At 60.1% G+C, this 23,157-nt stretch overlaps 2 protein-coding genes across 2 annotated transcripts; both read right to left on the reverse strand.

The window, feature by feature from the left end:
* Window positions 1-269: 269 nt before the first annotated feature.
* On the reverse strand, window positions 270-3,128 carry CAMK2N1 (calcium/calmodulin dependent protein kinase II inhibitor 1). Its single transcript, XM_062193139.1, has 2 exons — window positions 2,892-3,128; window positions 270-1,587 (listed from the first exon to the last, which is right to left on the reverse strand). The coding sequence occupies exons 1-2, from the start codon at window positions 3,055-3,057 to the stop codon at window positions 1,517-1,519; spliced, it is 237 nt and encodes a 78-aa protein (XP_062049123.1). The 5' UTR covers window positions 3,058-3,128; the 3' UTR covers window positions 270-1,516.
* Window positions 3,129-14,969: 11,841 nt separating this feature from the next.
* Window positions 14,970-22,778, reverse strand: MUL1 (mitochondrial E3 ubiquitin protein ligase 1). The gene is made up of 4 exons (XM_062190556.1): window positions 22,574-22,778; window positions 19,195-19,282; window positions 17,692-17,812; window positions 14,970-16,924 (listed from the first exon to the last, which is right to left on the reverse strand). Exons 1-4 carry the CDS (start codon window positions 22,691-22,693, stop codon window positions 16,195-16,197), a joined length of 1,059 nt encoding a protein of 352 aa, XP_062046540.1. The 5' UTR covers window positions 22,694-22,778; the 3' UTR covers window positions 14,970-16,194.
* Between the last annotated feature and the right edge of the window lie 379 nt (window positions 22,779-23,157).

Raw genomic sequence — 23,157 nt, forward strand, 5'->3', positions numbered from 1 at the left:
CAGCAGGAGCTGGGCTGAGCATCCAAGCGCCCGGCCTCTCCATGTTGCTCACAAGGCTGACCGAACCCCCTCTTCCCCGCCCCGCCCCCCCCTAAGGGGGAGAGCTTGGCAACCCCAGCAAAGCAGGGAAACTCGCAAACCTCAACCCTCGCACCTGCCCCGAGGCGGCAGCCCTGCCAGCCCAGCCACCTTTCCCCGCCCGGAGCCCACCCCACCCACATGACATTGCCGTTTTGCATCACAGACCCAAAGCAGAGGGCAGAGAGGAGTGAGACACAGGAACATTCTTTTATTGTACATTGGAGAGAGCCCTGTGTGCTGGTTCAAGGTGCAACAGACAGAATATCCAATTCAGAAAAGAGGGAACCGGGAAAGGGACGGGAAACCTCTTGAGGTCCAAAGTTGCAAACGAAAAACAGTAAAAGATTTCCTCACGCAAGAGGCATTTTTGCAAATACCATGCAAAACAGGCAGCTGGTGTGCCTTAAGAGAATCCCTATAAATAACAGAAAAGACACTCCCAGCATTCCTTTACGTGGACTCCGAGCACAGGGGAGAGAAACGAAACCAAAATGCCTTTTGGCATTTCAAGATATTTGGCACTCTTGTGGTTACATTTTTTACAGTCCATTAAAGAGAATAAACTGACACAATATTAGAGAGAAAATCAGGCTGCTCACACAATAGACTGCCAGGGGCCTCGGAGAAAGCTCAAGCATTTTTTTTGTTTTTCGTGGTTTTTTTTTTTTTTTTTTTTTGTCCTGACATATAAAACGTGTCCATTTGCATTAACTTGGGCAAATAGCTTGCTGCAACACACACAAGCTTCACACTTTAAAATAAAACAAGGATCCTCTCTCGTCTCGTCCCTTCGAAAAGTTATCTTCTTGTTTGAAACACATTCCTGATATAACCTCAAAAGATGACCAAAATCAAACAGTATCTACAGACATCATTTTCTGATTCTCTTGTACATCCAAGGATAACATTAAAAAAAAAAAAACTGAACAGCATTTCACATCCAAGTGCACAGAATCATTTTTGCAAGATTAAATAATGTAAACATGGGGACCGGCCAAATCAGCAAAGAATGCCAACACCTCAAAACACCCGCGGCTGCAGATTCGCAAGTGCCTCCCATCCAGATAATTGCGCAATATTCACCAGATAGAAAAAGAAATGGATATTAATTTTGACAAATAGCTGCAACTGAGACTTCTTTTTATTTCTTTATATGTGTGTATATAGTGATTTTTTTTTACTTTTTATTTATTTTTTATTTTTATTTTTGCAGAGAAGACCAAAGCCGCCGCCGCCGCCTCCTCCTCCTCCTCTTCCTCCTCTTCCTCCTCCTCCTCCTCCCGCCTCATCTGTTTCCCGGCCTGACACGAGATACAGGTTGTTGATTTCATCGTGGAAGCAGGCTAGTAATAAATTTCCAAGTGCTTTCTTCTCTCATGCTTCTTGCCAATGACCGTGAGCTCGTCCTTACTCTTCCCTCGCACTCCTGTGGGGGTTACACCCCCGGAGGCGCCTTGTCGTTCATATTTTTCAGCACGTCGTCAATCCTATCATCTTCAATAACAACTGCAAGAGAGGGGGAGAGAGAGGTGAGTGGCCTACGGGTCTAGCCAGGGGTCTCCGACGATCCCCGCGGCGCCCAGTGGGCGGGGGCGGCAGGCCGGGCAGGAGGGCTCACGGCGAGCTCAGCCAGCCCCATCCTCCCGGGCCCCTGCGCGGGGTCCCTTCGAAGCCCACCCCGCACCTGGCCAGCGCCCAGGGAAGATTCTGAGATGAAGCAGAGAGGCTGCAAGCCGGGCGCGCGCTGGCCGCGTCCTCCGCCCACCGCGCGCATCCACTTAGGAATAGGCTGGGAGGCTACGGAGAGAGGGGAGGGCAGCCGGGGCCGCCCCGGGGACGTCCCCGACGCAGCTCCGGTGGCCAGCGCCAGGCGAGGCGGCGCGCCGAGCCAGGAGGCAACGCCGCGGCAGGTTCCCACGCGCGTAGCCAGTGCAGGCTTCGGGCCCGGCCCGGGCGGGCGCCCCTCTCCCGCACGCCTCGGGCCCCGGACTCGGCCGCTAGGTCGCCCCGCGGCGCTTTGCCGTGGGCCTGCGGCTCTGCCTCTCGCCAAACCGTCCGCCTCTACCCAGCCTGGCCTTTCTCCGCGCGCCCTTCGGCCCTCGGCGCGACAGTCACCTGTCGAGGCCCCCGGGTCTCTGCGCGGTGGCCCTCGCGCTGGCGGCCGCCGCTGCCGCCCCGACTGCATCCCAGGCGCGCTGGCCCTCCCGCCGCAGCTCTGCCGCGGCCCCGTGCGTCTTCCCTCCATGCCTGCGCGCCGGTCCCTCCCGCCGGCCGTCGGTTTCCCGCACTGTCCTCGCGCCTCCGGAGCTCCCCTCGGAGGCTCTGCGCGTCCCCGACCGCCCGGGGCTTTTCCAGGTCCCCCGCCCGGCGCCCAGGCTTGGAAACCCCCTCCCCCGGCCGAGTAGCGACCGTAAAGCCCGCGACCCGGACGCCAGCTCCTCGAGCCGCGCGCGCGTCCTGGGGAGCCCGGGGAGCCCTGGGACCCCCACCCCGGAGCGATACGGCGAGCGCGGCCGCGACTCCACTGCGCCAAAGCGGGGGGAGGTGGATATCAGAAAGCAAACTTTGGCGCGGGTGGGGACCTGGGTAGCAAGCTCCAGCCTCCGCCGCAGCTGGGAGCCGCCACGCCCCCGGGGTGACCCCGCCGGGGATCGGGCTGAGCGGGACGCGTTCCCGCGGCTCGCCCCAGCCGGACCCGCAGTGCGGGATCCCCCAGTCCTGCGGGAGGGGGCTCCCTCGCGTCCGAGCCTGAGAGCGCCCGGGAGGGGACCCCGCGAAGCCTAGGCCAGGGCCAGGGGCCGAGGACTCACCCCGCTTGCTCCGGCCGATCTGGCCCAGCTTGGGCGGCCGCTTGTTCTGCCCGGCGCCGAAGAAGTTGTTGGTGTCCTGCAGGCGGCACGAGAAGATCTGGCCCACGTCGCCGCCGTCGCCGTAGGGGCTCAGCTTCTCGTCGCCGTAGGGTAGCACCTCCGACATGGTCGCGTCCCGGGGCTCCGCGGCGGCGCCTCCTCCGCCCGCGTCCCCGCCCGCGGCGGACAGGGTCAGCGGCGCTGGGGCCGGGGGCGGCCGGCCGGGGACGGCCCGCGGGCAGCGGCGGCGGTGGCGCCGGCGACAGGCCGGGGGACGCCGCTAGGGCGAGATCGCGCCGCCCGCGCCAGAGACCCGGCGAGCGCCCGCGGCTGCGCTGCGCTGCGCTCGGGCTCGGCGCGCGAGTGGCTGCTGCTCCCGCAGAGGCTAGCAGGACTCACATCCTCGGCGCGCTCGGGCGCGGGGCGGGGGCCGGGCCGGGCGGGGCCGCGAGCCGGGGGGGGGGCGCGGGGGGGCGCGGGCGGGCGGGCGGGCGGGGAGTCCCTGCGAGCCCGGAGGGCGCGGGGCCGAGGAGGGCGCGCCCCGGGGAGAGGCGGCCGGTCTAGCGGCGGGGGCGGCGGCGGCCGGGGAGGCGGACCCGGGAGCAGCGCGCGGCGGAGCTGCGAGCGGCGGGGGGAGGGGCGCAGAGCGAGGAAGGGGGGAGGGAAGCGGAGAGCGAGGGAGGCAGGGGAGCGAGGGAAGGGGAGAGGGAGACAGGCGAGGGGCTGGGCTGCAGGGGAGGGGCCGGGGAGAGGCGAGCGGAGGGGGGACCGGGCCGGGAGGTGGAGAGCGAGGGTCGGAGAGGGAAGGCGGAGGGGGGGAGGAGGAGGAGGAGGAGGAGGAGGCAGGGGCCGGAGCCGCCGGCGAGCGCGAGCGGCGAGCGCGAAATGCCGGCCGCGGCGCCGAGCGAGGCGCGGGGCGGAGCGCGGAGGAGGCGAGCGCGGGCCTCGGGGAGAGATCCCGGGAAGCCGAGCGACGTCACGGGGCCGCGCCGGCCGGCCGGGGCCGCGCCGGCTTCCTGCCCCCGCCCCCAGCGCCCGGCGAGGGGCCCCGGCGCGCCCCGCCCCGACCCGGCCCCGCGGCCTCCGGGCGCCTCCCCTGCGTCCCCGCCCGCGCCCTGTTTACCCGGCCGGGAGCCACGGCTCAGATTCCCGAGGGGAGCTGGCCTCCCCGGGGTCCGGCTGCCAGGCCAAGTCGGAGGGCGCCCCCCCCGACGCGCCCCTCCCCCAACCTTGCACCCCACTTCGGGGCCGCGCCGCTGGGGCCTCCCTCTGGCGCTCGCCCCGCAGCGCCGGGCTCCCGCTCCCTCGGGGCCCCGGGGCGGGGGGTGGGGGAAGGCAGGGGCAGCCCCGCCTCCCGCCCGACGGGGGAGCGCCTGGTTCTGCCGAGCTCATCAGGGATGCCCCGCTCCCCGCTCCCGGGCCTCCGCCGGGGACGTCCCGGGCCTGCCGCCTCTGCCCTCGGGGGGCCTCTCTGGCTGCTTCAGGCGTGAGCCCTGGGGAGAGATTGCGGAGTGTAGGGCGAGGAGCGAGCTCCCAGATCGGGGGGGAGGGGGGGACCTGGGGTAGCCCCAGAGGCCTGGGAGGCGCACCTGCCTAGCAGATGGCAGCTCGGAGGGCGCAAGGTGCGTGAGCAGCGCTCATTATCCTTGCCCCGGGCCGGCGGCACCTGCTCTCTCCCTGGGGACCATCGTCGCTCAGCAGGGCCGGCTGATGGCAGAGAGGAGCCGCCGGCGCAAGGTCAGGCCACCTGCGGGAGGCAGGGCTGGGTAACGCGGCCACATCGCCCTGGCGACCTCTCACCTGGCCCGACCCGCTGCCCTGCGTCACCGGTGAGAGCCCCGCCGGGGTCACCGTCCGCTCCAATCTAGAACTCTGGGTGGGTGGGGGCGGGAAGGAAAGGGCAGAGGTTGTTAGTGGGGTAAGCCCGGGAGAGAGACCACCTGAGAAGCGCCAGCCTGGCCCCCTCCCCAAATTAAACATAGGGTTGGCAGGCCCCCAGAGGCCAGTCCCTTGGCGGAGAAGGAAGGGGACTGAGAGGCGGCCTTGGAGGCAGTGTGGCAGGTGGAGCAGCCGGAGCTTGGGATGTGCTGGTTTTGCCAACCTCTGGGGAAGCCCCCTCTCCTTTCTATGCGGCCGCCGGCTCAGCTGTCAGATGGGGTCTGCAATTGGCTGGCTGCTGTGTGCCTTCCAGGACAGCGATAAGAACAAAAGCAAAAGGGCTCCGACACCCGTCTGGGAGTGGATGTGCACTAAACATGGAGAAATGACTCGGTGAGCCACAACCTGCCAGCCCATTTCAGAGCCGACCCTCAAGGCCAGGAAGGTCAGGGGCTGAGCCTTTCCCCCATCCCATTAGCTGCCTGGCCCTGGTCATCCAGGCTCTCCTGGGGGTCGGCTTTGAGGCCAAGGGCGGCCGGGAAGCAAAAGCTTGAGAGCCTGAGAGCAGGCAGTACAATCAGAAATCGCAGAAGGCGCTTCCATTTGTATCCTGCTTTCTGTTTTGTTTTTCTCCCCCCAGAGCATTTTCCCATCCATTGTTGACCTTGCTTCTCAAAATAAATACCATTGGAGATAGATGGAGACATTGCATTCCCTGTTTAACTGATGTAGCAGAAACAGGATAAAGACTTGCCCAAGGTCACTGCCTAGCGGCAGAGCCGGGAGAAGCCAGGCTTCCCGGCTACGGTTCCAGGTCCCTGCAGAGGGCTCCCCGCCGTGGTGACACAGCCAGCAGGGCTGGGACCATGCCACTGATCCTGCACCGTGCTGGCTGTGAGAGTCCCACAGAGCCGCCGCAGGGAAGGTGAGTCCAGCCACTGACCAGCCCTGCGTGCGGCATGGGAGCGGGAGAGAAGCCGATCGTGTTTGCCTTGCCTGGTCCAAATGAGGTTAAAGGTGGCAGCATCCACCCCCAGGCACTGGGCATCTCCCTCTCCTCCCGGGGAAAGCATCCCCTTGGCCTTTCTGGTCCCAAAGGAGTCCACCTTCAGAGCTGGGCAGGACTGGGAGCCTCAGGCCCACTTGATAGATGAGGCTGGAGGCTGGGGGATGTGGCCAGGGCCCCTCACGTTTCTGCCTGGGGAAGGTGGGAGTCAGCATGGAGCCTTCCACCGCTGCCCCCCGCCTGGCCAGCTTCCTCACCGACTCGCAGCTGGTTGTGCTGAACATTCCAGATCTGGGTGAAGGAACCAACTGAGGAAGGTAGGCGTGAGGGCCGCCGAGGAGGCCCAGGAGTGCACGGTGTGGGCAGCAGCCAGGGCGAAGAGCTCAGGAGGGGACAGCCAAGTGCAACCCCCTGCCCTGTCACTTCCCAGCTCTGTGCCTCAGTCTGTCCTTCTGTCACATGGGGATCACAGTCGCTGCTCCTTATGCTGGGGCAGGAGGCCTCAGAGGACTCTACCTGTGGCCCCACATGAGCGGCTTCCCTGCAGATCTCCGACTGCATTACAAAATGGGAAATGTGGGGACCATCACAGCTCCCCCACCCCCCTTGCAAAACCAGTTCTCCCAAGTCTGAGGGAGCTAAAACTGGCTGGAAGCACAGGTGGGGGTCCCAGAGCCCTGCCTCTCCATGCCCCGCCCCAGCCCTCATGTGCAGCTCTTTCCCCATAAGCCCAGGACTCTGGACAGAGTCCAGCACAGGCCTGGACCATCTCCACGGGGCCCCAGCACCAGCGCTGCAGGATCCGTGAGTCAGGAAGAGGGAAGCGCAGCCCAGCAGACTAGAGGCTCAGCGCACAGGAGAATTCTCTTGGTGCTTGGCCCTCCCTCGGATGGGGAAACTGAGGCACAGCAGCGTCAGACAATGATGGCAAGACCCAAAGAGGAATGTCGCTGCTGGACATCCCAGTGCGGGCACGGTGGGCAGGCCACACCCAGGTTCCCATGGCGATGGAGCACCAGGAATGCTGAGCCTTGCCAGGCCCAGCTCCTCGGACCCTGTGGTCAGCAGGGAAGGCCAGGATGTACCTGTCAGTGGCCAGCTCATGGCCTCCCTACAGGGAATCGCCACTCTGAACCAAGGCTGGGGATAAAACCGTCCCCACCAGCCCCTCCGCTCAGTGACAGGTGTAGTTCCCCACCATCCCTCTGCCTGTCCCTCCTGACAACATTCATTCACACACACACACACGAGGGGTGGGGGAGGGAGAGAGAGAGAGTCTTCCATCCACTGGTTCACACCCCAAATGGCTGTAGTGGCTGGAACCAGGCCCATCAGGAGCCAGGAGCGTCTCCCAGGTCTCCCATGTGGTGCAGGGGCCCAAGCACTTGGGCCATCTTCTGCTTTCCCAGGCCATAAACAGGAAGCTGGACCGGAAGTGGAGCAGCCAGGACTTGAACCGGCGCCCATGTGGGATGTCAGTGTTGCAGGTGAGGCTTTACCCGCTACGCCAGTGCCCGGCATCACTGAGACCCTCTCAAATACAGCCTCACAAGGGAGCTCCCTAGATGAAAAGCAATAGGAGCGGAGAAGCTGGGGGCCCCCACCCCACAGCTGGCGTCCAAAGAATAACTGAAGCTCTACAAGGCTGTTTTTTAAAAAATTATTTTGTTTTATCTGAAAGGTAGAGGAAGAGAGACAGAAATATAGCCAGAAAGATCTTCCATCCACCTAGGCTGAGCCAGGCCAAACGGGGGGCCAGGCTCCGAAAGCTTAACCCAGCCTGTCCGGGGCTCCTGAGACCTGATGTCCCTCACTGAACAGCCCCCACCTTCACCAGACCACCAAACGGAGCCAAAGTGTGGCCATGGCAGGGACTAGGGGGCGCTGGCTCACCCCAGTGCCGAAGGAGCAGCCACCGCCTGCCCATACCCGACTCAGTGCCCAGGGCCGGGCTAATCGCCATGCCCACGTCTGCGCCCCCAGCAGCCTCAGCGTGTGGCTGTGATCCTCACCTCTCTGCCAGGGAAGGGCTCCCCACCCACAAAGTGGAGTGAGTGGCAGCCCAGACCCACACGCCATGGAGAGGCAGCAGACCTGGCTCAAGGCTGCGCTGTCCACTGCTGGGTGGCACTGCCCACAGAGGGGGTCAGGAGAGCAGGCACTAGGCCTCTTCCAGTCTCTGGACCTTGGCACAGCTGCACTGGGAGACTGGGGGCTGAGGGAGCAGATTAACAACTCCAGCCTGTCACGGCTGAGCCCGGGAATCTGACAGGTGCGAGACACTCTTTGCCATTTCCAGGGAGTCTCCTAGCCCCAATGGCCCCTCAGATGAAGAATTCAGGGTATTCTGGGAGTCCCCTCAGTGTCCCCCCAAGGACACAGAGAGGTGTTTACACCTTAAACCTGGAGGCAGGGGGGCTGGTGCTATGGCATAGCAGGCTAAGCCTCTACCTGCGGTGCCAGCATCCCATATAGGTGCGGGTTTGAGTCCCGGCTGCTCCTCTTCTGATCCAGCTCTCTGCTTATGTCCTGGGAAAGCAGCAGAAGATGGCCCAAGTGCCTGGGCCCCTGCACCTGCGTGGTAGACAAGGAAGAAATACCAGGCTCCTGACTTCTGATCAGCCCAGCTCCAGCCATTGCAGCTATTTGGGGAGTGAACCAGTGGATGGAAGATCTCTGGCTCTCTGTTTTTCCCTCTCTCTCTCTGTAACTCTGCCTCTCAAATAAATAAATAAAATATTAAGAAAAAAGAAAAAACCTGGAGGCAGCAGAACCAACTGAGGCGGCCCCCAGATCAGGCTCAGTGCTGATCAGAAAGATGTGGCCACCAGCTGCAGAGCCCAGAGCTCACTAGGAAGGCGGCTGCGGCCGGCTCTGGGCCCATCTGTCCCCAGGCATTTGATCCAAGTCCTTCCCTGCCCGTGGCTGGAGTACATTTGGCATCTGTGCCGGCCCCATAAGGTCGGCAGGGCTGAGAAGTGATCCTTGCCCGTGGCGTGGTGGGCTACAGTGAGTCCAGAGGGCCAGGATGAGCCGCCCAGCTGGAGCCCAGGTGCCCGGCTGCCTGCACGGCACTCTGCACGCACACACGAGCCAGCTCAGGGAATGCAGGCAAGGGTGAGTCCAGCCCAGCTCTGCCCGTGGGACCGTGAGGCAGTCACTCGGCTCTGGGAGCCAGAGATCATCTCCGCTATCCAACGAGGGTGCCCAGATCCGCTGCAAAGCCAGTCTGCAGCCTGAGCATCAAGGCCAGAGCTGCCGACAGCCACAGGCGGTGAGTCCTGAGCCCCGGGCCTGCAGGGGTAGCCCTGGGGCCTCTGCCTCCAGGAACGTAAACTTGCTTCAGCTCAAGGAGCAGCCACCACATGTCACAGAGCCCCCCCCCGCCCGCCCGCCCCGCCCCGCCCCGCCAGGCCCTGGGCTGCACAAGGCTGGGGGCAGAGTGCCACCCGGCCAGGGGACAGGTGAGAGAGCTGTGTGCCAGGACAGAATCAGACATAGAAACAGGGGAGGGTGTCTGGCTCAGTGGGGAAGATGCTACCTGGGTCCCTGGAATCCCACATCACAGTGCCGGGGTCCAAGTCCCAGCTCTGCTCCCAGTCCCAGCTTCCTGTTTATGCACACCCTGGAATGCCGCAGGTGACAGCGCAAGTACTTGGGTCCCAGCCACCCACATGGGGCATCCAAATTGAGTTCCTGGCTCCTGGCTTCAGCCCAGCCCAGCCCCAGCACTGCAGGCATCTGGGGAGTAAACCAGCAGATGGGAAATCTCTGCCTTCCAAAAAATAATAATAATAATAATAATGAAACAGGAAGGGATGGAATTGGGGCTGAAATACAAAGCTTTGGGGAGGGGGAGACATTCACACACAGAGGAAGAAACTTCCACACACTCGGAAGCAGGAGAGAAACGGGCGGATGAGAGCCAGGAGGGGATAGCAGAGTGAGGGAAGAGAGACAGGACAGGAGGAGGCGCGAAGGAGGGAGCGGGCCGGGCTGGGGACGCGGAACTTCCTGGCCAGGAGACTTCTGGGGAGGCAGACGGAACTCTGTGCACAGTGGTGCTCCACACCCTACCCAGTGTGAAGTCATGTGCGTATTTTAAGGACACGCGATGCATTATGCATATCCCATTTTTTGTTTAAAGAAATCATGGTTAGTATATTTAAAGATGTGAATGCCTGGGAAATTAGAAGGGGAAAAATGTGGGATTTTTTTCCCCCCTGCCCTGGAATTTTTTGGGTTTTTCAAAACTTTCGCATCTGCAGCAAGCTCCCTGCTGAGCTGGGCATGGAACGGAAGGAACCGGAGAATGGCTGCTTCTCCCCTCCGGGGCTGCACGCAGCTGGCCGTGGGATCAGCCGCCCCACGTCCTCCTCCAGCTCTGTTCTCGGTCTTCCAAGGCCGGCTCCCCACCCCCGCCAGGGAAAATTGCAAAGCACAACCTGTTTCTCCACAGGGGCACACTGCCCCCTGGGGGCCATTGTGAGAACTGCAGCATCAGTGAAGTCCTTGGGAAGATCCATCAGGGCTTTGTCACCAGCTGGCCAGCAAGCCGGAAACTGGGTCCCAGAGGGTGGTAACCAGGAAGGCTCTGGGTGAGAGGATGGGGCATAGCCAGGGTAATTTAGACCTGACCTTTAGGATGATCTCATTGTACACTCCACGCCTAGGGAGCATGTGACAGGTGCAAAGCGTCTGGCACACTTGGTGCTTAATGAATGTTTGTTTCAGCAATGGCCTAGCAGTCACGGCCCAACAGTGGAGGGATATGGATCTGAGGCCCCTAACAGGATGCAATGGCTCTGGCAGGGGCTGAGGGTCACAAGCCTGGGCCTGCTCTGCCCCAGGGCCAGTGGCATGGGCACGGCCTCACGTGTCCCGGTCTTGGGAAAGAGAAATGCCAAGTCCCTCGGCTGGCATCTGGGAGACAATAAGGCAGCTGCAGGGGAAGTGAGTGATGAGCACTGCGGGGTGCAATTCGGGACATCGGACGTGGACGCTTATCTCATCCAGCAGTGGCAAGGCAACGGCGCCCGACGAGAGAAGTGCTGAGCCCCGGTTTTCAGACTGCGGTCCCAAGGCTGCAGCGCACAGTGAGCCTGAAACAGAGCCGCAGCTCCTCTCTCAGACCGGCAGCCTCAGAAGCGGGCTTCAAAACTGCTTGCCCTGGTCCTCCTCTCCCCACCCACCGGCATGCAAAATGTCAGAGCTGAACAGGACGGTGCAGAGCTTCCGGCCCAAATCCCACCCTTCACGGACAGAGCTGAAGCCCAGGAAGGCGAAGTCACTTGACCACAATCACACGGCAATGGGCAGAACCAGACAGGAAGTCAGCCTTTGGGGCTGGGTCCAGATCCCTTAGCATCATCGGTGACACTGCTGGGACTTTCCTGGGGGGGGTGCGTGGAGCTCTATGCAGCTCGCTGGACGTGCTGTCTCTCCCGCACTGTCCATCCAGCCCGTTCTCAGGCCCTGAAAGAGGAATCCAGCCTCGCTCCTTACAACCAAGTCACGGCTCTCACCTGTGGCCCAAAAGCCGACTCATCCAGGCAGCCTTCCAGGACTGCTTCTCCTACACCTGCTGTTTCATTCATGGGTTAATTCCTTCCTTCCATGTGCACTCAGTGGTTAAGAGCTTGGGCTCTGGATTCAGACCGCTGGGGTCTGTTTTATTATCCTCGTAACCTCGGGCAAGACCCGTGACCTCTCTGAGCCTCTGGTTAACACACACACCTTGCAGGTGAGGACTGGATGAGATCACTGTGTACAGCACTGTGGAGGCTCCCTGGGGGAGAGCCAGCCCTGACGTCAGCCCTAATTACTGTGTACTGACAACCTAAAACCTGGGCCCGAGGACGTGGCCCTGCCCAAGGCGTGGACCAGGCTGCCAAGAGCAGAAAGAAGACCATGAGAAGGGCACCAATCAGCCTGCGGCTGGGGCGGGGCCGGGGAGCTTTCTCGGAAGAGGCACTGAACCCCGAGCGTCAAAGGGAGAGCAAGGTGACGTCGGCGAGAAAGGACCAGGATTCCAAGACGGAGGACGGCGTGGGACGTGTACTCAGCGCTGCTGGAGTCACAGGTGTGAGGCCCTGGCGCAGGTGCCCAAAACAGTGAGGACCCCGCCTGGGTTCAGCGCACTTCCTGCTCATGTGCACCTGGCAGGCAGCCGGTGATGGTGCAGGTGTCTGGTGTCCACAACACTCCCACCCACCCGAGTTCTGAGCACCTGGCTTCTGCCTGGCCCAGCCCCAGATGTTATGGGCATGTGGGGAGTGAACCAGCAGACGGAAGATCTTTGTCTCTCTGCCTTTCAACTAAGATGAAAATAGATGAAAAATGTTTTACCCAGGGATGGTGAACCACCTTGGAAAGGTGGCCGGGGGCAGGGGTCACGCAGGGCTTCACGTGTTGTGGGGGAGCCAGGGTCGGTCCACAGATGGCAGGGAGCCTGGGCACGGGCTTTAGGCAGGGGAGGGGCCCAGCCAGGCTGGTGGCTCAGGCGATCACCCTAGACTCTGTGGGGCACGTTTGCTCTGCGTGGCTTCCCTTCCTCGGTTGCCCTAAGGACTGGAGAATCTGCTCCAGTCAGGCCGCCTTCAAGGGCCTGGCTCAGTTCCGGCAGCCTGAGAGCCACACGTCCTCCCAGCCCCCACCCTGAGGTGCATCGCTCGCAAACTGCACACACACACACACACGCCCTCACCAGGCTACACTGGGATGCAGCTGGGCTCACTGAGGACAGGGGCTGTGTCGTATCCATTGTCCACCTCCAGGCACACGAGACACTCAGCTGATGTCTGTCAGAAGTATAAACGTGGGGCCGGCGCTGTGGCATAGCGGGTAAAGCTGCCGCCTGCAGTGCCAGCATCCCATATGGGCGCTGGTTCGAGTCCCAGCTGCTCTACTTTCCATCCAGCTCTCTGTTATGGCCTGGGAAAGCAGTAGAAGATGGCCCAAATCCTTGGGCCCCTGCCCCCACGTGGGAGACCTGGAAGAAGCTCCTGGCACAGGTCCGGCCATTGTGGCCATCTGGGGAGTGAACCAGCAGATGGAAGACCTCTCTCTGTCTTTCAAATAAATAAATAAAATTTAAAGAATAAAAAAGCGTCAACGTGCACTGACAAAGCCAAACTTGACCGGCTGTCCCTCTGAGCAGTGCAGGGGCCCACAGAGCAGCAGCCACCCCACTCACGTCCCCAGCACCCGGGCTCAGGGCTGGAAGCGAGGGCAGCGGAGACTCGCCTTGCTCGCCACCATTTGCATTTTGACTCCCATGCGTTTTTTTAAATTTCCCCTAAGAATTTTCAACGAGCGGCAGACACGCGGTACAGTAGCTGAGATGCCCTGTGGGACATCCCCACCCCATACTGCAGGGCCTGGTTTGAGCCCTGGCTCCTCCACTCCCAGTCCAGCTCCCTGCCAGTGCACACCCACGTGGGTACCGGGAGTTGAGTCTTGGGCTTCCGGCTTCAGGAGGCTTGCAGGCGTTGGGGAGGGAACCACTGGATGGACAATGTCTCTGCCTTGCAGATAAAGGTAAATAATTCCAAGTGAGTATGTATTCTGAAGCCTCCTTCCGGCTCCTACTCCACCAGGGTCAGCTGGAGGTGTGGTCCTGGGGTACGACTGACCCATAACATGGTGCCTGTGTGTCCACAACACTCGTCACCTGCGCAACTTCCCTTTCTCCTGCCTCCCAGGCTTCACGTGGTCAAAGCAAAGGTCTATGGCCACAGCCTCGAGCAAGTGACGTAACCCATGAAGGGGCCTCGCGTCCCTGCTGCCCAGTGCTACCTGGCTTGTGGCGATGGGGCCGCAGGCAGAGCTGAGCCTCTCTGTTCTCACTCATTAGACGGGGGTGACAACACCGCCATGTGGAAGTGGAAGCGAAGCACACGAGGGCACTTCAAAAGGTTCACGGAAAACAGAATTAAAGAGTTCATTGGTTTTGGTGCAAACAAGTTTTGGAATCCATGCACTTTTTTAGTAACATCCATTTTCAATGGTTTGAAGACCCCTCATATGCATTAAAAGCTTTTTTTTTTTTTTTTTGCACCAAAATAACCCGCCCTGACCTCGGCAAGACTCACGACCCGCAACCTCCCCACAGGCAGAACTCTTCCTACCTCGGCCCACAGCTAGCTCAGGCTCCGTCCAGCCCTCTGGGGATGGGGCTCCCGAGCTGGAAGTCGGGGACCACAGTGGTGGCCTCGCTGTCCCGCATGGGCAAGGCCTGAGCAGGGACCTCGACCAGACCTGGCTGCCGCTCCCGGGTCTCCCACGGCAGGGGCTGAGCTCCGCTGGGAACACAGGCTGCCACCCTTCTCCCATCTCTCGGGTCAGATTCTTGCTTCCGGGGGCAGTCCATTCACCCTCCACTAAAACCTGGACCCTCTCCCCTGCCCCCGCCCTCTGTAAAGGACAGGAAAGGGGGCCCACGCTTCCCAGGTGTTCAGGTCACTGCCATCAACCCCCTCATCCGGCTCATCTCCGGCATCTTATGGAAACGTGGGCTCTGCACCCCTCACTGGACAAGACAGCACTGGCTGTCCACCTTCCCCGCTCTCGCCTGTGTGGCCCCCAACTCTGCTCCCCCAACCACAGGAACAAGGGCCCTGCAGGCAGTCGTCAGTGCTGGGGGAAGTCACTGGTCTCTCAGCGGGCAAGCAGGAAACCGCAGCTTTGGAAACAGCCTGGAGTTTGAATTCAGATCCAGCACCTGGGAGCTCTACTCCTGAGCCCTGTGACCCTGCCCTCTAGGGGCCAACTTCCTCATCCGTACCCCGGAGACCCTGAACTCGGCCTGCAGGGCTTGTGAGGGTGGTCCCCCCTGGGAACGCACACAGAACAATTCCCGGTACTCAGAACTCAGACTTCCTTCCTCCCCGTGTCCCCCAAGACTCAGCAGGCGGCCCTGGTGCTCAGGCCTAAGGCAGACTTCAAAGACCACCCTGGAGCAACGCCAGGTGCGGCCCGCAGGCGCACTCTGGGGCTCGCCACGTTCCTCACACGGCAGCCAGTACCCCAGCCTCAGTCTCGTCGGACCGCACAGCACCTGGGGAGCCCCAGCCACCTCGCAGCCATGGCTGAAGGCACAGTGGTCTCCAAGTCCCTGGTTTTCAGTCCCTCGCGGTCAGGATCCACCTCCGTCCTGTGGAAGCCTCAGGTTAGCCCCTGAACTCTTGGTAACAAAGCAAGAGGCCAACACTTGGCTGCAACGTGTTTAATCTGTGCCGTTCACGCTGGGCACTGTCACCCCTGAGAGCTCCCCTCCTCCCACGCAGAGGACCAGGAGGCGAAGGCAGAGAGAAAACAGCCCTGTGCGGCTCGTGCCCACGGGGCGGCGAGGAAGGACCTGCCGCCAGCACTCCCGGGCTCAGCAGGGCAGGTGTGGGGAGGGGGCAGGGTGGCCGCGCCCAGGGGATGTTAATTTTGCCACGGGCCAGAGCAGGGGCAGCGGTGAAAGGTGTGGTGCTCCAGGTGCTGGCGACTTGTAAAACCTTGCAAAAAAAAAAAAAAAAAAGCTGCGAAAGCCAGGAGTTAGGGCCGCGTGTCCCGCCTGCTTCCTGCAGCTGTGGGGCCTTGCCACTGAGCCTCGGCAGGGCAACCACGCACGCTCTGCCCTCCCCAGCTGTTCTGGATCTGGCTGGCAGAGGGCCCTGGGGCGGCCTCCCGGGTCAGTGGAGACGAGACCGCTCTTCCTCCTGCCGCTCAGGGTCCAGGCAGACGCAGGTCTGCAGACTTCACTCCCTCTGTCCTCTCCACACAGGTGCCCCCGTGTGGGAGGCGAGCGAGGAGAAAAGGACAACGTGCCTCCTGCGGCTGGACACTCTGGAGCTGTCTAGCCTGTCTCGGGTGGAGGCAAAGGGAGAGACCCCAGCCCTCCCCAGAGGACACCTGTCTCGGGAGGAGGCAGAGACCCCAGCCGTCTCCCCAGAGGACACCTGTCTCGGGCAGAGGCAGAGACCCCAGCCACCTCTCCAGAGGACACCTGTCTCGGGCGGAGGCAGAGACCCCAGCCGTCTCCCCAGAGGACGGCCTATCTCGGGTGGAGGCAAAGGGAGAGACTTGACCCGTCTCTCCAGAGGCAGCTCCGCCAGGCGTCCCTGTGCTCAGAGCCCCACCTGCCCTCGCCCCGTGCTCAGTCCTCCGAGCCTGTAGCAAGCAACACCGGCCAGACACCAGCAGCCAGAGGAGCAGGAGGACTGAAGTCACTGGCTTTGGTGCTCTCGCGTTTCCAGGAAGAGGCCTCACGCGACCGCGCCCCAGCCCCCAGCCCGGGGCTCTCAGCTGGCGGAGTTCCTGCGGGGAAGAGCTCCCCCGCCCTCCAGGAGGACCCACCCCTGCAAGCGCACGGGGAGGGGAGGGGCTGCCCGACTAGCTGTTGTACAGGGGCACCACGCGGGTGACCTCCCTCCTGCAGATGGGGCACCTCTTGGGCTCGGGCAGGGCGCGGTAGCACTCGCTGCAGGAGCACACGTGGCCGCACTCCAGGAAGACACAGGACTTGAAGTTGCTCAGACACACGACACAGGCGCTCTTCAGGCTCTCCCTGTCCTCGGGCCGGGCCTGGCTCAGCAGCTGGGCCTCGTGCTCTCGGAACTCCTCCTGCATCTGCTGCAGGCGCAGGCGCTCCTGCCGCTGCAGGTACTGCCTCCTCAGGATGAAGAACAGCGTGGCGCATGTGGCAAAGCCGAAAACCAGCACCAGGACCCTCCAGAGTCGCACGCTGGACTCCTGCCTCTGCAGCAGGCTGTCGAAGTCCTGGCTGCTGAGGTAGTACTGCATGCCCTGCTTAGGGGGCTGCAGGCGGACGGCGCTGTTGTCCAGGACCAGCTCGCCGACGCCCGTGAGCGTGGCCCCCACCTTCAGCATCTCCTCCGTCTCCTGGATGCCTTTGGGTCGCTCGCCGCTGATGTAGTGGCCGATGACATCAGTGAAGGACTGCACCGAGGGGTGGAACTTCTCGTACACCGTCTCCAGGCCCAGATCCACCGCGTCCAGGGGCTTCAGCACGCGCACAGCCACGCCCACGCCGTCCTCGTGGGGCGCCAGGTCAAAGGGCACCGTGTTGGTCCTCTGGTGGATGATCTTGGAACAGTCATTCCTACACGAGGAAGAGATCTGATGATCAAACCACGGCGAGCAGGCGCCGAACACCCAGCGGGGGGAAGGCGAGGACCCAGCGGGGGGAAGGCGAGGACCTGAACGCCGGGAGGATAACGTGCCCAGCAACGGGAAGAGCACAAAGGAACCGCGATAGGAGCCTCCATTTCTTACAGGAATTTATTGGAGAAAGCGGGCGAGCGAGAGCACTCCCATCTGCTGGTTTACCCCCCACATGCCCTCAACGGCCAGGGCTGGGCTGGGGCTGAAGCCAGGAGCTGAGAACTCAATCCAGCTCTCCCACGTGGGTGGCAGGCACCCAGTCACTGGCGAGGCGCCATCCTAGGACCTCAGGCAAGACCAGTGCAGATGGCCTGCACCATTCATTTCCCTTGGCTACTGGAAGAAGACATTGAAACCAAACCCACTAGGGCCAGCTGGAGAAATGGCACTCCATGAATGGCTCTCAATGATTTGATCAAACACTGAAATCATTAACCCAGAAGCCAGTGGTACTCTGACTTTAGTGTGCATTAGGAACCAGCAGATCTGGGTCCCGGTCCTGGAAACCCTGGCAGTCTGGAATGGAGCCTAGGTGCTAACCAGCCAACAGGCTGCCCAGGTGATCCCAAGGCGAGAGGGCCACAGACCCACACAAGAGCGTCACCAACATAGAGACTGGTCTTCAACGTGTCAAGAGAGGCTGGGTCGGCCCAGCACTGGGACAGAACAGCTGTCAGGCTGCTGACGGGGAGCATGGACACCTACCACAGGTGCGTTGTTCGATTCCACACCATCTTGTGCTCCTGCAGCGTCAGCCGCTGAATCACCCCTTTGCAGTTTTCCACAAACTGGCTGTTCAGTGTTTCTTTAACAGACCGCACAGCTCCTAGGTAGAGACAGATTATTTTCTTTCCTTTAAAATTTTTTGAATTTCTTAAGAGTGATCAGAAATCTTTTATTTAGGGTTTATTTATTTGAGTGGCAGAGTTAGAGAGAGAGAAGGAGAAAGAGACAGAGAGGTCTTCCATCCATTGGTTCCCTCCCCAAACAGCCATAACAACCGGGGCTGGGCCAAGCCAAAGCCAGGAGCCAGGAACTTACTCTGGGTCTCTCACATGGCTGCAGGGGCCCCATGACTTGGGCCAGCCTCCACTGCTTTCCCAGGTGCATTAGCAAGGAGCTGGATGGGAAGTGGAGCAGCTGGAACTTGAACAAGAGCCCATATGCGATGCTGGCACTGTAGGCTGCGGCCTTAACCCACTGAGCCATATCATTGGCCCCTAAATTTATTTTCATTTTATTTAAAAGGCAGAGATACAGAAATATTCCATCCATTGGTTCACTCCCCAAATACCCATAACAGCCAAGACTGGGTCAGGCCAGTCAGGAGCCCAGAACTCAATCCCAGTTCTCCCTTGTGGGCAGCAGGGACCCAAGTGCGTGAGCCATCATCTGCTGATACCCAGGGTGCACATTAGCACGAAACCGGACTGGAAGCAGAGGAGCTGGAACTCCAACCAGGCACTCCAATACGGGATGTGGCAACCTGTCATGCCAAATGCCCACCCTTTTTAAAAAAACTGGAAGACAGAGAGGGAGGGAGGGAGGGAAGGAGAAAGAGAAACAGAAAAAGAGAAAAAAAGTACAAGCACTTCCATCCTCTGGTTCACTCCCCGAATGCCTGCATCAGGCTGTATGGGCCAAAGGCAGGAGCTGGAAACTCAATCCAGGTCCCCCATGCGGTGGTAGGAACCCAACCCAGCCATTACCATTGCCTTCCCGGAGCCACATTAACTGGCAGCCAGAGTCAGGAGCCAGGGCTGGGTGCCAACCCAGGCACTCTGAGGGATGTGGGTTTCCCCAGTAGCAGCTTACACCAGGCCAAAAGCCTACTCCTTATTGTCGCGCCTTCTCCTTTAAGGTAACCAAGAGTACATTTTCAGTTTGAGTTGTTATGTAATCAAAATGTTGACACTTTTATCACCAGAAGTGAATTTTAGGAGCACCTGCTAACTACTTTACATGATCACATCCCTCAAGTCTTCAACAACCCCCTGAGGCAAGTCTCATCCTACACGAGGCAACAGACATCCAGAGAGGTCTGGTAACCTCCCAAGAGCACACAACGGTAACCCACTTTTTTCTGACTCCCACATAACGTCCCAGACCAGGGTCCCAACAACAAAAAAGGCACTGAATGTTAGCCAAGGCGATCTTTATCAATCTTTAGGAAGAAGGAAGTTGTTTTCCATTTATCAATAAACATACCTTCAATAACTGCATAAGGTACACATTTTCCTGGAGCTTCTGAAAGAATACTCTTTAAATCTTCACCCAAGTGGATTTTTTTAGCTCCCTAAATGCAGAAAGAATATATTAACCAGTATATCCTGACATGTTCAATCAACTGAAAGGCAAAAAAAAAAAAAAAAAAAAAAAAACTTTTTTTTAAAAAAGATTAATTTTATTTGAAAGGCAGAGTGCCAGAGAGGGAGGGAGAGACAGAGAGCTCTTCCATTACTGGTTCACTACCCAGATGGTCGCAACAGACCAGGCCAAAGCCAGATGCCTGTAACTCCATTCAGGTCTCCCCCGTGGCTGGCAGGGGCTCAAGTACTTGGGGCATCTTTTGCTACTGTTTCCATGTTGAGAGAAAGGAAACTGGGCACAGGTGGAGAATGTCATTTCAAAGCCCTACAGAGAGCTGTCACACACACACAGGCACAGGCAGCCTGCTGCACACCCCACCACGGGGAACGGTGGTGCCACCCAGTAACTAAAACATATACTCAAGATATAAGAGGCACGGTCAGTCTGCACACTGCACACTGGTCACCACTCAGTCTCTTCTTGACAACACAGAGCCATGGCGCAACGGCTTAGGTAAAACCATCTAAACCAGGCAGCCGCTGTGGCTCGGCAGGTTAAGATCCCGCTAAGGGTGCCCGCATCCCACACCGGAGCACCGGTTCGGGCTACTCCACTTCCAACCCAACACGCCTGCTAATGCATGCTGGGAGGCAGCAGATGACGGCTCAAGGCTTGGCCCTGCCAACCACAGGGGGGACACAGACGGAGATCCAGCTCCAGGCTCCTGATCTGGGCCTGGTCTAGTCTTGGCCGTTGCAAACATCTGGGGAGTGAACCACTCCAGCTGACGGAAGACATCTCTCTCTCAGCCTTTACAAGTAAACTAAAATAAAACAAACAAAACCCCAGGCACTCAAGTATGAGATGCAGGCAAGTGGCATCAATTGCTATGCTACATTCCTGTCCTCAATCAGTCTTGAGAACGCGGGCAAGTGCCCTCTATAGAGGTTAGTTACTGGACACATATTAAAAATCGCTCTGGGCCGGCGCCGCGGCTCATTAGGCTAATCCTCCACCTTGCGGCACCGGCACACCGGGTTCTAGTCCCGGTCGGGGCACCGATCCTGTCCCGGTTGCCCCTCTTCCAGGCCAGCTCTCTGCTGTGGCCAGGGAGTGCAATGGAGGATGGCCCAAGTGCTTGGGCCCTGCACCCCATGGGAGACCAGGAGAAGCCCCTGGCTCCTGCCATCGGATCAGCGCGGTGCGCCAGCCGCAGCGCGCCAACCGCGGCGGCCATTGGAGGGTGAACCAATGGCAAAGGAAGACCTTTCTCTCTGTCTCTCTCTCACTGTCCACTCTGCCTGTAAAAAAAAAAAAAAAAAAAAAAAAAAACACCACTCTGAATTTAAGCTATGGCTACGCAGCGAATGGCAGGAGAAAAGTCAACAAAAACTTCATTACCACCTACACAGCAGCAACAATTCATTACTTACCTCCCTCCACTGGACTGTTAACCTCTTTGTCTTGTTCACTGCTGTCGCATTAGTGCCAACAACAGGGCCAGACACACAGCAGGCACCTGATCCGTATTGACTATAAATTAGTGCTTAAAGAAGCACCTGGCTACACCACAGCCCAGGCACTGCAGACACACGCACGCTGACAGGGTAGCCATTGTCATCCCTAATTACTGGGAAGGGAACAGAAGCCAGAGGCACACAGCTCGCATCCATCACAGAGCATCCATCACAGAGCGGCTGAGGAGAATTGTAAAAGGGGAGAGGAGAGCATAGTCAGAAAGCCCTGGGGCTGGAATCGGGCTTCCAGGCTTCCAGGGGGACTCTAGGGCAACTTGTCTCCAGTCTGTTTTGAAAACGGAAAAAGAGGGGGCAACACGAGCTCGTGGGATTTGTGTGCAGGTTATGTGAACTTGGATCCTAGGGGCTGGCACACAGCTGAGACACTAACTCTACTTCAGCAGCTTTCCAATATGACCAAGAAAACAGAGCCCCAAGTGTCAGGGGCCAAACTCTTTCTCCAGGAAGGAGCTACCTCGGCTCATCCAGGAACTAATGGGCAAAGCTTTTAGGGTCACCCGAAGATGGGACTGCAGGGTTCTCCCTTCGAAGCACCTACAGCCAGCCACTGCTAGGAGACACTGGTTTTGGAGGTGGAAAGAGCCAAGCACTTCAGGAGTGACTAGATCATTTAATTAGGTGAACAGGGCAGCTGGAATCTCACCAGGGGGCCATTTGCACAGCAAATTGAGCGCCTGGTAAATTGATTCATTCCAGATCCCAAACTCCCCTCTCAGCAGGGATGTCACACGTTTGTTTCCAAGCCCTTACGGAAACAGCAATGACAATGAAGTGTCAACCAAGCCCCAGCTGCGGTACTGAGGAGTTCCAGCCAATACAGGCCCAAGACACTTCCTGCGCATCCAAGCCCCGAGCTTGAACCCCTAAAAGAGAGAAAACCCTGTCTCCGACCTAAGAGACCCGTCTCTAGAAGAATCACACATTCCCAATAAAGCAATACGGCCAATCGGAAAAAATAAAAATCTCACTTTTGGAATCAAACAACCGAGGTTTAAAGTTCCAAGCTGTCTAACCGCAAAACCTTTCCTCTGAACCTCAACTCCCTGCTTTGCAATTTGAGGGCAATTATCATTTTATCTACCTTAACAAATTATTGTGGGAGGCCAGCGTTGTGGCCCAGCGGGTTAAGCTGCTCCCTATAGGGGCGCCGGCTGGAGTCCCGGCTGCTCCACTTCGGATCCAGCTCCCTGCCAGTGCGCCTGGGAAAGCAGCGGGAGATGACCCAGGTGTCCGGGCCCCTCCCAGGGAGCTCCTGGCTCCCGTCTGGCCCAAACCCTGGCCACTGCGGCCACTGAGGAGTGAACCCGCGGAGGGAAGATCTCCTTCTCTCACTTCCTCTCTGTACCTCTGCCTTTCAAAAAGCTCTACTACAAAACGCAGGGTCTGCAGCAGCACGTGCAGGCCCCTTGTCTGAGCCGCCCCTCCACCCCCGCCCGGACGCTGCTCGGACGTCGCTTCCTCCGGCCCTCCACGCCCGGTTCACCACGTGGCGTGCGTGTTTACCGTCGCCCGGCGCGGCACGAGCCCCGCGGCCGTGTTACAACCCAGGCCACGACGCCGAGCTCCTAGAAGTGAAGGCACTCGGGAGGAACGCAGCCGGCCGGCGCTTCTCTCCGCCCCGGCGTCGGCCCTCGCTCCTCCCCAGCCTGCGGCGGCGGGGCGGCCCGCGCCAACTCGGCCCTCGCCGCGACCTGGGGCAGAGACCACCTGGCTGGGGCCCGGCCGGCTCCCGCACTGACCTTGAGCTCTCGGGAGACCTGGGCCTTCTGCCGGTACACCGAGTACAGCACGGCGGTGACGACCGAGCTGGTGCCCAGGAGGATGAACTGGCCCAGCGAGGGCTTCCCCCCGCTCTCCATGGCGGCGCCAAGCCCCGGGGGCAGAGCGACGCCCAGGAGTGACCGACTGACCCCCGCCCTCCACCTGGGACACCACCACCCCCCCGGGACGGCCCTTCCCGGAACTCCCCGCCCCGTCGCCCGGCGATGACGTAAACGCCGGAACCGGAAGTGGGGCAAAGAGGCCCGGAAGTGGCGTTGCTAGGGCAACCGCCGGGCTCTTGAGGCCCGCGGGTGTGGAGAGCCAGTTTTTCGCGGCTGAGCGATCGTTGTCCCGTCCACTCGCGGCGTCCTGGCCATGACTCGCCTTAGCCCTCTGGTTTCCTGGACTTTATCTTGTCCGCTTTACAGATGGGAAAGCTAAGGCCAGAGAGGTTGGGGGCTGTGCTCCGAGTCCTCCTGCTGGGGTTAGGGGCGACCCGACTCCGGAGCCCTCATGATGCCGCTGAAGTAGCCCCTTCTCGGCCATCACCGAATGAAAACTA

The sequence above is a fragment of the Lepus europaeus genome, chromosome 5, assembly GCF_033115175.1.
Source record: "Lepus europaeus isolate LE1 chromosome 5, mLepTim1.pri, whole genome shotgun sequence".
NCBI classification, from domain to species: domain Eukaryota; kingdom Metazoa; phylum Chordata; class Mammalia; order Lagomorpha; family Leporidae; genus Lepus; species Lepus europaeus.

Coding starts and splice junctions, on each gene's coding strand:
- MUL1 (XM_062190556.1), bottom strand. CDS start 22,693: ATGGAGAGCGGGGGGAAGCCCTCGCTGGGCCAGTTCATCCTCCTGGGC. Junction 19,283..22,573: donor AGGTCTCCCGAGAGCTCAAG/GTCAGTGCGGGA, acceptor TTCTGCATTTAG/GGAGCTAAAAAAATCCACTT. Junction 17,813..19,194: donor ACCTTATGCAGTTATTGAAG/GTATGTTTATTG, acceptor GTCTCTACCTAG/GAGCTGTGCGGTCTGTTAAA.
- CAMK2N1 (XM_062193139.1), bottom strand. CDS start 3,057: ATGTCGGAGGTGCTACCCTACGGCGACGAGAAGCTGAGCCCCTACGGC. Junction 1,588..2,891: donor GATCGGCCGGAGCAAGCGGG/GTGAGTCCTCGG, acceptor CCTCTCTTGCAG/TTGTTATTGAAGATGATAGG.